The following is a 15,807-nucleotide window of genomic DNA, read 5'->3' on the forward strand; positions in this document are numbered from 1 at the left end:
GCATGATTTTGAAACGTGGGACGAAACCTGAGCAGCCGGGAGGAAGCCCACACAGTCACAGCGAGAACATGCGAATTCCACAAAGTCAGCACCGGAGGTCAAGATTGAACCCAGGTCGCTGCAGCTGTGAGACAGTAGCTCTACTAGCGGCACCACTGTGATGGTGATCGATAATAATAGACTTTTCACATCAATTTCTACTAGGAAAAGTAACATCTTTCATTTTTCAGATGTCAAAGGATTTCATATACAGTAGGAATACTGCTGCTTTTGAAGATGATGAGCGCCATGTTCATATTGAAATAAAAACTAAAAACTATTGACTTTGTCACCAGGTTGCATCTTAAAAGCAGGCTTTTCAGTAATGCAAACCTGCTGATCAACTACTGTGATAGTGTCATCTGTCCAGCAGATCCTCTATCTGTTATTTGACAGCACCTATTTGGATTTGTAGGGAAGATTTTTGTGAGCATTCATAGAAATGTGTCACCATAGTTACTCGGTGTACCATTCTTTAAAAAAATGATGTGCTTAAACTACAGCTTTTATTTTCCATCTCAGGGGCCGTGACCAGGATCAAAGAGATTATTGGTGAAGCACTAGCAAAAGAAGCCATTAAGCAGCCACTTCCACCTGTGGTGACCTCCACTGCAAGAAGCAGTCCAATGACTGCACATAACTCTCCATTTAGCACTTTGCCTCAGTTACAGCCAGGGGTATGTATGATTTGGCATAAATCGGGTATTGTGGTTGGAGTGTATATTTGTTCACAATTTATTATTGTGAGTGTGACAGCATATTGCACTACAATTCTGTCAGAGTTACTTAAAATTAGTGGAAATTAAAAAAAATAGGCAGGTGGCAATCAATTTTCAGAATACTTTGAGGTTCATAATTACACAAAATTTACACTCTGATGCCTTCCCCTTGTTATTAGGGTCAGACCTTTTTAAAAAAGCAGCCTGTGGCTTTTAAAACTATAGGCTTTTTAAACCACTTCAAGGTTGATGTACAAAATATATACACTGCCATTCAATATTAAGGCTCCCACTTGTTAATGCGGTTTGTTGTAAGTTTAGTAAAGGTTTGAATTCAGCTTGAGGCTCAGTTAGACATTGGCAAGTATGATGTTGTGGGAATTACAGAGACTTGGCTACAAGAGGACCAGGGCTGGGAACTGAATATTCAGGGGTATACGACCTATCGAAAAGACAGACAGGTGGGCAGAGGGGGTGGGATCGCTCTGTTGGTAAGGAGTGATATTCAGTCCCTTGCAAGGGGTGACATAGAATCAGGAGATGTAGAATCAGATGGATAGAACTGAGGAATTGTAACGGTAAAAAGACCCTAATGGGAGTTATCTATAGGCCCCCAAACAGTAGCCTGGACACAGGGTGCAAGTTGAATCAAGAGTTAAAATTGGCATGTAGCAAATGTAATGCTACGGTGGTAATGGGAGATTTCAACATGCAGGTAGACTGGGAAAATTAGGTTGGTACTGGACCCCAGGAAAGAGAGTTTGTGGAGTGCCCCCGAGATGGGTTCTTAGAACAGCTTGTACTGGAGCCTACTAGGGAGAAGGCAATTCTGGATTTAGTGTTGTGTAATGAACCAGATTTGATAAGGGAACTCAAGGTAAAAGAGCCATTAGGAGGCAGTGATCATAATATGATAAGTTTTAATCTACAAATTGAGAGGGAGAAGGGAAAATCGGAAGTGTTAGTATTACTGTATAGCAAAGGGGATTACAGAGGCATGAGGCAGGAGGTGGCCAGATTTGACTGGAAGGAGACCCTAGCAGGGAAGTCGGTGGAACAGCAATGGCAATGACTGATGCACTAGTACACCCAGATCTCGTTTTAAGTCCCCTTTTCCTAACTTGACACCATTCAGATAATACTCTGCCTTCCTATTCTTACCACCAAAGTGGATAACCTCACACTTATCCACATTAAACTGCATCTGCCATGCATCCGCCCACTCACACAACCTGTCCAAGTCACCCTGCAACCTCATAGCATCTTCCTCACAGTTCACACTGCCACCCAGCTTTGTATCATCTGCAAATTTGCTAATGGTACTTTTAATCCCTACATCCAAGTCATTAATGTATAATGGATCGAAGGGCTTGTTCCTCTTCTGTAAGACTCCAGGAGGATGGAGTATGAGACCAAATAACAGAACTGGGTGAGCAGATAGGAATAATGGGATGATAATAAATGTTGTCTTTGCCAGATGTGGAAACTGAATAAATTAACAAATATACATAGATTGTATTGAGGTTAGAAATCATTCATTGCTCAAGCTGGGATATGGATTGGTCAAGATCTTGTACACCAGTTTATTGCTTTTTTTTTAACCTCTTACACTACCTTTTACGAGAACAAATTAATTCCAATAACATGGAATTGCTAAAATTAAGTGACTGTAAGGCCAGCGAGAGTGATTTAAAATATTTCCCTTTCCATTATATTCATCTGGATAATCCACGACTAGCGTAGCTTGCTGGAGGCCAGTTTTGTGTTGCATTTTTTCTGGCCTCACTTCAAACAATATAAAAGTTTTTTTGCTGGGACTTTTTATACAAAATGTGAATGTTATTTTCATGATTCAACTTGGTACTTCACAACAGAGAAAACAATTTTAGAAAGTAATCGGAGGGGCTTAGTGTATTTATGGTCACCTTATTGTGTATACCAAGAATCTCAACACTGAAATGCTTTTTTTGTTGTTGTTGTTGTTGTTACAGATGCATTTTGTTCAAGACAAAATCTTTGTAGGTTTAGAGCATGCGCCTCCAAATTTCAATGCGAAAGAAAAAGTGGAGGGACCAGGGGGGTCATTTCTGCAACATATTCAAAATGAAACAGGAGCCAAAGTTCACCTGCGGGGCAAAGGGTCAGGGTTCATTGAACCAACGTCTGGACGAGAGGCATTTGAACCAATGTATATTTATATCACGTAAGTTTAACTTCTTAAACTAAAAGCAAAATTACTACTAACAGACTTGTAGGAGAGTGCATTTATTGTACTGCAGCTCAGTTCTACTGCTACTTTAACATTGAACTGTTATAGAGTAACACTCGTGGAGCTTGTCACTATGCAGAAGGTAGACACAAAAAATTGGTGTAACTCGGTGGGACAGGCAGCATCTCTGGAGAGAAGGAATTGGTGATGTTTCGGGTCGAGACACTGTGCAGGGCAAGTTATTCAACTTGGCTTCCCATTGTCACTGTAAAAGTTTGCTTCCACTATCACTGGTGCATCCTAACTGCAGCGTGCACTGGCTACAAGATGCACAATAGCAACTCGCTTACGTTTTCTTCAGCAGCAACTTGGCAAACCTCTTGTCATTACTACCCAGAAGGACAAGCAGCAGGCTCCAGCATCATTTCCACCGAATGATAGTTCCCTAGTAAATCACACAGCATCTTGACAGAGCAGCACGTTGCCTTTCCTTTGTCATCGGAGAGTCAAAATCCTTGGAATTCCCGACTACATTCCAAGTAGTGGGGTGCTTTCACCACATGGACTATCGAGGTTCAAATGGTTGACATACTAATCTTAAGAAAAGGTCATTAGGGATGAGCAATAAATGCTGGCCTTGCCATCAATAATATATTCCATGAATTGAATAAAAAATTGCAAATGAATGTATTTTTAATAATGCCAGTGCCATTTTTTGTGCAAATTGGCAAAAGTAACCGAAAATTGTAGTAAGTAGTTGAGGGATTTTACAGATGTCCCATTATTATTTTTGGTGGGTGAGCAGTGCAAACCCACAGAATTGGAATGTTCTGTTCCATCTCATATTTTTCAGACCTGTGTGTCCAACATAAGTGTGTTAAACACTATTGATTTGAACTAGTTTCAGTTTCATTATGTATGGAATGTTGTATGGTTTCATCGGTCACACTGCATAAACTTTGTTATTTACGACAATGCTACATAGTGAGGGATCAGAAGTTTCCATTGGATGAAGAGATTTTATTAAGATTTGTGAATCTGGTCGGTCGGTGATCGTCAAGTTGGTAGTAAATTGATCACATCAGAGATGGTGTTTACGTGTTCAGCGTGTGCATATAATGAGGGGGTGATTATTATGCTGCATTTGGCAATTTGACTCATTTTTCCGTCTTCTCCCCATGCGATCTCTCCTCCTCACCTGCTGCATACACATTGGAGTAGATCGTAGCGGATCATGTTTCTTTTTACTAAAAATAGGTTTTCAATCTGCAACTCCCCGATCTACCACTTTATTGTAACATCATGCCGCCTCTTGGATTGAAAAGTGGTTGTATTTTGTTGGCCTATATAGGTCTATAAAATACCACGCCAGTTGTTCTCCATATGTAAGCATGGTTTCCTCTCTCAACCTGGCCAGCTTAACATTATGTAAATGGTACACTAGTTATTAATCTTTCAGTTCTTTGTAAGATCTAGCATGTAAGATTAGTTGCTGCAATCATCTATCAAATTTCACAATGAGAATCTTTGTAAAGTGACATCCTAAGGAATTGGCTTTTGCCAGCAGCCATTCGGAAGCTGAATTTGTTCTAAAATTAATAATTCACAAATTAACATTACTTGATGTACTAGCTGAGGTGAGCATGGAAATGTACAGCACAGAGGTGAACATGGGAAAGTACAGCACAGGAACAGCCGTTCAGCCTACAGTACCTGTCGAAATGATGCCAAAACAAACTCGTATCTGCCTACACATAATCCATATCCCTCCTTTCCCTGTAACTCCATGTGCCTTTCCTAAAGCCTCTTAAATGCCACTCGTATCTGCCTCCACCACCACTCCGACAGCGTGTTCCAGGCATCCACCACCCTCTGTGTAAAAAAAACATGCCCTGCAAATCTTTAAACTTTGTCCCTCTCACCTTAAAGCTATGATCTTTAGCGTTTGATATTTCCATTCTAGGAGAAAGGTTCCGGCTGTTTCTCTAAGCCTCTCATGATTTAATATACTTGTCTCCCCTCGATCTCAGGTGTTCCAGCAAAAACAATCTAAAACGTGTGACTGTTGCTACACTAGAAATTCAAACAAGGCTTAAGCAAAATGAATATTCAGTGTCTGTTATGTTTTTCTTTACGTAGAAGGCTATAACCTTTTTGTTTCTACAGTCATCCTAAACCAGAAGGTTTGGCATCGGCAAAAATACTGTGTGAAAACTTGCTTCAGACGGTGAGTGGATTCCTATTGGATCCTTTAGTCAGCTATGTATGCAGGAAATCTATCATAATGCACAGTGGATAAGAATCTACAGTCAGATGTATAGTTGAGGATCATCTGACTTCCTAACTGGCTTTCTAACAGATCGTAACGACAACAATGATGAAACTGTGGTGAGCCTGTCAAACTCCCAATGGATTTCAATCTCCACCTCCGGTGAACCCTGTTCCACATGCTGATGTCACCAGTCTTAAATCCCTCTTCTCTCCCTGCTAAAAGAAAAACAAGCTCATCGTTTGCCAAATGAACGCGATGGTGTTTGCCCAGGTGTTGCAGGAATTTCAGTGTCATAGACTTGTATCGCTTCGAAACAGACTTTTAGGCCCACTGTGTCTACGCCAAGTATCTTGCCAATATTAATGTCGCCTGCTTTCATTAATTTCCTGTCCCTCTATGCTCTACTCATTCAAGTGCCTGTCGAGATAGACAATAAACAATAGGTGCAGGAGGAGGCCATTCGGCCCTTCGAGCCAGCACCGCCATTCAATGTGATCATGGCTGATCATTCTCAATCAGTACCCCGTTCCTGCCTTCTCCCCATACCCCCTGACAGCTATCCTTAAGAGCTCTATCTAGCTCTCTCTTGAATGCATTCAGAGAATTGGCCTCCACTGTCTTCTGAGGCAGAGGATTACACAGAGATGCTTCTTAAATGTTGTTGCTGTTTCTATTTCCACCACATTCTTTAGCAGATCATTCCAGATCCAACTACTTTGAAAGATTTACCATCCAGATCCCCTTTAAACCTCAATAACAATGTTCTTTTCCCCACAGGATTTTCAAGAGCAAAGGTCTTTTTAATAGCAATTAGTAGAATTTTATTGCTACAAACTAAAAATACCAAAGGGTGTATGTTAATTTGATTCTTGCAGTGTCGAAAGAAGTGATTGCTTGTCAATTTCTGTGGCGCCTGATTACAGGGGGAAGGTTACATGGAAACTTGTTTTCCCAGACCTTTTTCCAAAACAGATATTTCTCAAGTTCCAAAGTAACTTTTAAGTTTTTTAAAATTGTGTGATCGAAATCGCATTAGAACATTTTGTCCCACAAAATGCAAATGGTATTGCATAATTATCACTTGCGTTATATCCGATTTGATTTATGGAAACCTTTTTATAGACAGAATTAGTATGTATTTACTATTCTCTGAGTGAAAAAATTTCCCCTCCAATCCACGCTCAATCTCCATCCATGGGATGGGAACAGCTCTGCAAGATGTAGTCCAGACCATCACGCAAACCAACCTCCCGTCCATTTCCATCTACATTTCATGCTAGTCGACAAGATCACCAGCATAATCAAGGACCGGTCTCATCCCAGCACACTCCCTCTTCTCCCCTCTCCCATCAGGCAAGAGGTACAGATATTTGAAAATGTATACCTCCAGTTTCAGGGACAGTTTCTTCCCAGCTATTATCAGACAACTAAACGGTCTGGCCTCTCATCAGCTAGAGTACTGTCCTGACCTCGGACATCATCTTGCACTAAATGTTGTACGCTTTATCCGTTATCTGTGCACTGTGGATAGCTTGATTATAAACATATATAGTCTTTTCTTTGACTAGATAGCACTCAAACAAAAGCTTTTCACTGTACCTCAGTTCACATGACAATAATAAACCAGACTAAACTAAAATCTCTTCCCCCTTACCTTAAATCTAAGTCCTCTAGTTTTATCTACTTCTGTTAAAGGGAAAAACAGTCAACCTTAGTTTCCTACTGTCTACCCTGTGCATCCCTCATAATTTTATGCACCTTTATCACGAACCCTCTTAATAGACAATAGGTGCAAGAGGAGGCCATTCGGCCCTTCGAGCCAGCGCCGCCATTCAACGTGATCATGGCTGATCATTCACAATCAGTACCCCGTTCCTGCCTTCTCCCCATATCCTTTTGCTCCGCTATCTTTTAGAGCTCTATCTAGCTCTCTCTTGAAAGCATCCAGAGAATTTGCCTCCACTGCCTTCAGAGGCAGAGAATTCCACAGATTTACAACTCTCTGACTGAAAAAGGTTTTCCTCATCTCCGTTTTAAATGGCCTACCCCTTATTCTTTAACTGTGGCCCCTGGTTCTGGACTCCCCCAACATTGGGAACATGTTTCCTGCCTCTAACATGTCCAATCCCTTGATAATCTTATATGTTTCAATAAGATCCCCTCGCATCCTTCTAAATTCCAGCATATACAAGCCTAGTCGCTCCAGTCTTTCAACATACGACAGTCCCGCCATTCCGGGAATTAACCTAGTGAACCTACAATGCACCCCCTCAATAGTGATAATGTCCGTCCTCAAATTTGGAGACCAAAACTGCACACAGTACTCCAGGTGCAGTCTCACTAGGCCCTGTACAACTGCAGAAGGACCTCTTTGCTCCTATACTCAACTCCTCTTGTCATAAAGGCCAACATGCCATTAGCTTTCTTCACTGCCTGCTGTACCTGCATGTTAACTTTAAGTGACTGATGAACACCATTCAGATAATAATCTGCCTTCCTGTTCTTACCATCAAAATGGATAACCTCACATTTATCCACGTTAAACTGCATCTGCCATGCATCTGCCCACTCACACAACCTGTCCAAGTCACCCTGCATCCTCATAGCATCCTCACAGTTCACACTGCCACGCAGCTTTGTGTCATCTGCAAATTTGCTAATGTTAATCCCTTCATCTAAGTCATTAATGTATATTGTAAATGGTTGCGGTCCCAGCACCGAGCCTTGAGATACCCCACTAGTCACTGCCTGCCATTCTGAAAGGGACCCGTTAATCCCTACTCTTTGTTTCCTGTCTGCCAGCCACTTTTCTATCCATCTCCGCACCCTACCCCCAATACCATGTGCTCTAATATTGCCCACTAATCTGCTATGTGGGACCTTGTCGAAGGCTTTCTGAAAGTCCAGGTACACCACATCCACTGGCTCTCCCTTGTACATTTTCCTAGTTACATCCTCAAAAAATTCCAGAAGATCAGTCAAGCATGATTTCCCCTTTGTAAATCCATGCTGAATGTGGAATTCTCTGCCTCAGAAGGCAGTGGAGGCCAGTTCGTTGGATGCTTTCAAGAGAGAGCTGGATAGAGCTCTTAAGGATAGCGGAGTGAGGGGGTATGGGGAGAAGGCAGGAACGGGGTACTGATTGAGAGTGATCAGCCATGTTCGCATTGAATGGCGGTGCTGGCTCGAAGGGCTGAATGGCCTACTCCTGCACCTATTGTCTATTCTATTGGAACGATCCTGTTACTGCTATCCAAATGTTCCGCAATTTCTTCTTTTATAATTAACTCCAGCATCTTCCTCACCACTGATGTCAGGCTAACTGGTCTATAATTTCCTGTTTTCTCTCTCTCTCTCTCTCTCTCTCTCTCTCTCTCTCTCTCTCTCTCTCCTTTCTTAAAAAGTGGGATGACATTAGCTGCCCTCCAATCCACAGGAACTGATCCTAAATCTATAGAACATTGGAAAATGATCACCAATGCGTCCACGATCTCTAGAGCCACTTCCTTAAGTACCCTGGGATGCAGACCATCAGGCCCTAGGGATTTATCAGCCTTCAGTCCCATTAGTCTACCCAACACCATTTCCTGCCGAATGTGAATTTCCTTCAGTTCCTCCGTCACCCTAGGACCTCTGTCCACGAGTACATCTGGGAGATTGTTGGTGTCTTCCTTAGTGAAGACAGATCCAAATACCTGTTCAACTCATCTGCCATTTCCTTGTTCCCCATAATAAATTCACCTGCTTCTGGCTTCAAGGGACCCACATTTGTCTTAACTATTCTTTTCTTCTTCACTTACCTATCCTCCTTTATATTCTTGGCTAGCTTACCTTCGTACCTCATCTTTTCTCCCCGCATTGCCTTTTTAGTTATCTTCTGTTGCTCTTTAAAGAGTCCAAATCCTCTGGCTTCCTGCTCATCTTTGCCATGTTATACTTCTCCTTTATTTTTATACTGTCCTTGACTTCCCTTGTCAGCCACGGTTGCCTCTTACTCCCCTTAGAATCTTTCTTCCTCTTTGGATTGAACTGATCCTGCACCTTCTGTATTATTCCCAGAAATAATAATAATAATATATTACTTTACTTGTCCCACACCGGGGAAATTTGCAGTGTTACAGCAGCAAAGTGGATAGCAAGAGACATTCATTATAAATAAAAATAAAGATTTTTGCCATGTTATCTTTGCCATCATCCTCCTCTCTCCCACCGCCTGCACTGAGTCGAGGGGGCAACCCAGGACAGAGCTGGCCTTCCTGATCAGCTTGTCAAGTCTCTTTCCCTCCGCTGCTGAGATGCTGCTGCTCCAGCAGACCACTCCATAGAAAATGGCCGATGCCACCACAGTGTTGTAGAAGGTCCTTAGGAGTGCCCCCTGCACTCCAAAGGACCTGAGTCTCCTCAGCAGGTAAAGTCTGCTCTGGCCCTTTTGTACAGTGCATTGATATTTTCGGTCCACTCAAGTTTATTGTTAAGGTAAACACCCAGGTACTTATAAGAGATACTTATAAATACCTGCCATTGTTGTTCCACCATCTTCCCTGCTAGGGTATCTGTCCAATCAACTCTGGCCAGCTCCTCTCTCATGCCTCCATAGTCCCCCTTGCAACCGAGACTGGTCAGTAAATGCTTTTTAATGTTCATTTGTGGGATTTGGCTATTATTGGCATGGATAGTATTTATTTGTGTAGGAAGGAAGTGCAGATGCTATTTTACACTGAAGATTTATTTACCATCCCTTGGGCAGCTGATAGTGAATTTCCTTCTGCAGTAGTTTCTTGTGGCATTTTCGCTCATCCAGTAGTTTAAAGTCACCCTTAATTTTTTGTTTCCATGTGTAATTTATGAAATCGGTGTACACTTGTGGTTTGATTTGAACTTGTGTGTCTGCATCATTCGACAAGGTCTGTTACTACTCCAGTTTCAAAAGGACTATGCTTTTGCATCGTGGTAAATTAGTACTTAAGAAGCAGAGTTGGCCCATTTTTTCCAGCCAAAAATGGAGTACATCCTACTTCCCAGCTCATGCCTGAGAATTAATCAATTTAAAAGCAGTCTTTTGTCTTGACCATCAGCTTTATGGAATTGTAATAGCTAATAGAATTATTATATGTATTTGTTTTTTGTAATTGCTCCGTACTGTTTGTAACATTTTCCCATGCCGTACATCAAGTTGGATAATGCTTTGAAATCAAAGTGGCAACATTTTTTATTCATTCATGGATAGGAGTTGCTAGAAGACTCACATTTATTGCTCATTACAGAGTGCTTACACTTCAAAAGATGTTTTTGGATGTTCTGTGAGGGAATTTTAAGTCTCCAATTGACCTTGGAAGTTGGTGAAATGCCATTGATATGCTTTGCAGCAGTCTGGCGAAGATATGGTGAAAAGATTCTATTGAGGGAGTGCTGGGATTTTGGCTCTGAGGATGAAGGTGCTTGTTAACATGATGGAAGTGTCACATAACAGGATGCCTTCAGTGTGAAGAAGTGAATGTTTCCACATGGATAGTGAAGTGGTTACTCTATCCAATACAGCCATGGAGAGAGGGAGAGAGAGACCTACTATGGGAAGATTGGTGCAGGTTTGTCCAAATAGATTTTCTATGTGTTGCTTCCCTTGTCTCCTGCAGCAGGATCCATCTGGTAACTGACACCCTTTTAGATTTCTACCAATTTGTATGTAGTATGCTACCGAGGAATTCTCGATAACAGTTGTTAAAAGTCATCTGTCAGTACTTTCTTCACCCTTCCCCGTATTGGTGATATTTTCAAGTGGTGGCTAGCTGATGGATAGATAATCAGCAACAAACTTCCTTTGTATTTTGCCTAACAGTCTTTATGTGGTTTGCAGATAATGTTGAAGATTCCAGGGCTACTCCCTCCATGTGAAGTGCTTTTGTTTTGAATTTCCATGTGCATTCCTGTCACCTGGCTAGGCTCATTTTCCAACAAGATTCAGTATGTTCCTTCCTCAGGTTGGAGTATCCGCATACTGTTTCAAGAAACCCTATTGGATACACCACTGAAATTCTGCAACTTCTAAGCCTTTGGCACTGAACATATCCCAGTCAATAACAGGGTATTTAAAGTCACCCACTAAGACAACTCTGCTAGACACAAAATGCTGGTGTAACTCAGCGGGACAGGCAGCATCTCTGGTGAGAAGGAATGGGTAACGTTTCGGGTCGAGACCCTTCTTCAGACTGATGTCGGGGAAGGAGGCGGGACAAAGATCGAATGTAGTCAGAGACAGTAAGACTAGTGGGAGAACTGGGATGGGGATGGAGAGAAAAAGCAAGGGCTATCTGTCGTTAGAGAAGTCAATGTTCATACCGCTGGGGTGTAAACTACCCAAGCGAACTATGAGGTGCTGTTCCTCCAATTTGTGCTGGGCCTCACTCTGACAATGGAGGAGGCCCAGGGCAGAAAGGTCAGATTGAGAATGGGGGGGGGGGGGGGGGGGGGGGAGTTGAAGTGCTGAGCCACCAGGAGATCAGGTAGGTTAAGGCGGACTGAGCGGAGGTGTTCAGTGAAACGATCGCCGAGCCTGCACTTGGTCTCGCCAATGTAGAGAAGTTGACACCTGGAACAGCAGGTACAGTAGATGAGGTTGGAGGAGGTGCAAGTGAATCTCTGCCTCACCTGGAAATACTGTTTGGGTCCTTAGATGGAGACGATGGGGGAAGTAAGGGGACAGGTGTTGCATCTCCTGCGGTTTCAAGAGAAAGTACCTGGGGAGGGGGTGGTTTGGATGGGAAGGGACGAGTTGACCAGGGAGTTTTGGAGGGAACGGTATCTGCGGAAAGCAGAAAGGGGTGGAGATGGGAAGACGTGGCAGGTAGTGGGATCCCTTTGGAGGTGGCGAAAATGTTGGAGGATTATATGCTGTTTCTTTCCTTTCCAAGACAACTCTGTTGCTTTGGCATCTTTCGGTAATCTGTCTACACATCTCAACCGCATTTCTGCAATGGCCACAACGTCATAGTCCCAAGCACTGATCCATGCTGCAATTCATCTGCTTTCTCCTCAAAACTCCTTGCATTGAAATAAACAGATAACAGCCTATTACAACACTATATTCCTTCACTTCCCTCCCTGTCCTTCCTTTGAGACTTACTAATCCTAACCTCTACCTTCTCATCACTCATATATGTCCTTAGGTTCTCCTTACTTTCATGAAATACACGTGATAGTTAGGAGAAGCCAGAGGGTGTTTCTTTACTGCTACGGCATATCTGGAATTATGTGTTGCTTGCAGCATTTCCCCAAAATAAGTAATATTCATGTCCCCCTGCAATAATTGCCCTTTCTTGAAGAATAGATTGAATTCTATGTTGATTTCTTTGGTAATAAATTGTTGTAGAAAACTTGAGTCTTCATAAGCATAGGCTATGCAAGAGGGATACCAAATCAGAATTTGCTCTTTAAATAGCAATCAATTAGTTAAGGATCTGTTTGTATGATATAATAGATTGGAGCAGGATTAGATGCGGCTGTGTCAGCTCTATAATGTAGTATTATTTATTAATTGTTAAAGGCAGTAAACCTTGAAGTTATCAGCAGAAGTTATTTGTGCAGCTATTTCTTTGTGTGCAATTGCTTCCAGGGTTAAGTGAAAAATGGAACAGAGGTTAATATTTTCCAAGGTGGTGCAACTCCTGTTTCAGGACTCGACCAGCTTTATGGTGCTGATGAGAAACCTGATGGAAGTGGATCTCTCACTTGTCTGAAATGTGCAGTGAGCTAGCCATAACAGACTGTAGCCATGGTAAAATTAAGGGAAGTGGGCAAGCTGTGTAGAAACTTGAAGCAATTTATTCTGAAAGAAAGTACGTGAGATAATTTAAGATAGATTTTGGATTTTAAATTACATACTACATAATCATAAATTGCATTTGATCATATATGAAATATGTTGTAAAACCATTGTGGATAATTTGGAAAGTAAGTTCGGTATTCTGTTAACAACTCTAAATATTGCAAAAGTCTTATAGTACTATATTCAGATGAAACTCCATTGCTTGCTTTTTTTCCACAATCCCCATCCCAAAAAAGTCTAATTTGAAATTCTACTTTTATTCCCGCTCTGTTTCTTTGGTACCATTAATCTCTTTTACTCATTCACTCACACCTGAATAAACAGTCTTAAGTGCCAATTCTTCAGCTATAATTTTTAAAACGTGTATTATTAATAACCTTAAATGCATTTATGATTCCTTCTCTATCACGACATTATTGAAAACCCACCTCCTTGAATATTAGCATGTCAAAAGGTTAGTCCAAAAGTCTTGATAATTTAAGTGCCTGTCCAATTGTATCTTAAACGCATCACCTTCCCTGGCAGAGTGTTCCAGATAGCAACCATCTGGAAAAAAAACGTACCGCACAAATCCACTTCAAAATTCCTTCCACTTACCTTAAATCTTTGATCTCTTTTTTTGATACACCTATCGTTGAAAATAAAATTCAACGATCTAGCCTATTTTTGCCTCTTATAACTTCATCTACTTCTGTCAGGTCAACACAGGTCACGTCATTCCAAGGAAACCCAGCATATAATTAAAGTCCTCCAGTCCAAGCACATCCCGGTGAATCTCCTCAGCGCACTCTCCAAAGCACCGACATCCTTCCTATAATCTGGAAACCAGAATGGCATATAATTCTCTATTGCAGTCTAACTATCCTGGGGCCCCTGCAAGTGCCCGTGGCTTGGAGAAAGTGAGAGTCAAAGAGGTTGTTGAGGGTGAACTTTGACTAGCATAGACGGGCATCTTTGTCGGCATGGACAGGTTGGGCCGAAGACCCTGTTTCCATGCTATATTATTATTATTATTAAAATTTTATTAAGCAGACTCATGGTCCATTAGAATACACATACAGTACACAGTATATACATATAAAATTAAATTAAATTAGAAAAGGCAACAATACCAATGTTTCCACATAGGTGACAGGTATCTCACGGCACTGAAACCAGGATTTACCAGCAGCACAATGATGGAATTCTGAGAACCATTCAATCGGCATATAAATTTAAACATGAGATTCCTCAACAGGGCATGAAACGTATTGACTCCTGCACTATGACTATGACTTGAACTCTAATGTCCCACTGTTCATTAATGTCCTTGGCACCCTCCTGTGTATGTTTTATTCCTATTTCATTTTTCAAAAAGCATCACCTTGCATTTGTCATGCCTAAATTCCACCTGCGGTAGTCTTAAAAACATTCCTCACTATCCACAACACCACTTTCATATCGTCTATAAACCAACTAACGGTATCTCCCACATTTACATATATATTGTTCATATATATCAGGTGCCAGCATTGCTCACAGAGGTTTGATGAAGGAATAGAGACCCAGCCTACTCCACCTCTCCCTATAGCTCAGACCCTCTAGTCCTGACAACATCCTCGTAAATCTCCTCTGAATCCTTTCAAGCTTGACAATATCTTTCCTGTAACATGGTGCCCAGAACTGAACACAATAAAAGTAAGTAATAAATAATATTAAAAAGTAAAAGGTTGTAGATGCTGGATATCTGAAATAAAAACAGTAAACACTGGAGACCAATCAGAGTCTGTTGCGAGCAAGGGCTTTAACATCAACAGCTGATTTGTATGGGTTTGTGTAGCCAGAGGTTTATGAATGGCATTGGGGAGAGAGTGGGGGGGAAAAACAACTGGAACTGTGAGATGTGGACTGATGCTGGAAAGAGAAAAAACATTTTCCCTAAGATTGAATGAGGAAGTGCCATGAGATGTGAAATGGTTGGCAGAGATGAAATAGTAAAGCAGTGAGTCATGGAGGGAGTGGCGTCCTTGAAATGTTGACAAGTGGTCTGGAAGATCTGTCTGGTGATGGAAATGATAGAAAATGATCCCCTGATTGTGGAACTGGTAGATGGAAGTTAAACATAAGAGAATTGGGAGAAGCGATAATGCACAACATTAGAACAGAACAGCACGGCAATAGGTCCTTTGGCCCGCAATGTCAATGCCAATCATGATAGAAAGATAAACTAATCTCATTTGTCTGCACATGACCCATATCCTTTCATTCCCTGCATTCCCTGGCTGCACGTTTTAGTCACCCACCATCCTCTGTGTGAAAAAAAACTGCCCTGTACCCGTTTTAAACTTTTCCCCCTCTCACGTTATAGCTATGCCCTCTAGCTTTTGACATTTTCACCCTGGGACAAAACATTTTGACTCTAGCCTATCTATGCCTCTCGTAACTTTACATGCTTTTATCACAACTCCACTCAATCCAGGTTTCTCTGACCTCATCCAGGCAGCATTCTGGTAAACCTCTTCTGCATCCTCTCCAAAGTCTCCACATCCATCCTGTAATAGGGCAAGCAGAGCTGCATCCAATGCTTCAAATGTGGCCTCACCAAAGTCTTGGAGCTTCAGCATGTCTTGCCGACTCTTATACTCAAAAGCGTGGGAAATAGAGGAGAAATGGTTGAACGCTTTGTGAATCGTAATTTAGATTAAAAAGTAATCTTGGAAGGATTTAATCAGGTTTGTGACCAATATCCATTACACAAGCGCTCAAA

The 15,807-nt window shown here is 41.7% G+C and overlaps 1 protein-coding gene across 3 annotated transcripts in view; it reads left to right on the plus strand.

The window, feature by feature from the left end:
- khdc4 (KH domain containing 4, pre-mRNA splicing factor) overlaps positions 1-15,807 on the plus strand; it is a 63,299-nt gene that overhangs the window by 20,944 nt on the left and 26,548 nt on the right. For all 3 annotated transcript variants that reach the window (XM_078396754.1, XM_078396756.1, XM_078396755.1), the window contains exons 6-8: positions 562-716; positions 2,750-2,961; positions 5,134-5,194. In XM_078396754.1, coding sequence (XP_078252880.1) covers positions 562-716; positions 2,750-2,961; positions 5,134-5,194 — 428 coding nt within the window. The remainder of the gene's footprint in view (positions 1-561; positions 717-2,749; positions 2,962-5,133; positions 5,195-15,807) is intronic.

Source organism: Rhinoraja longicauda, chromosome 3, assembly GCF_053455715.1.
Source record: "Rhinoraja longicauda isolate Sanriku21f chromosome 3, sRhiLon1.1, whole genome shotgun sequence".
Taxonomy (NCBI): Eukaryota; Metazoa; Chordata; class Chondrichthyes; order Rajiformes; family Arhynchobatidae; genus Rhinoraja; species Rhinoraja longicauda.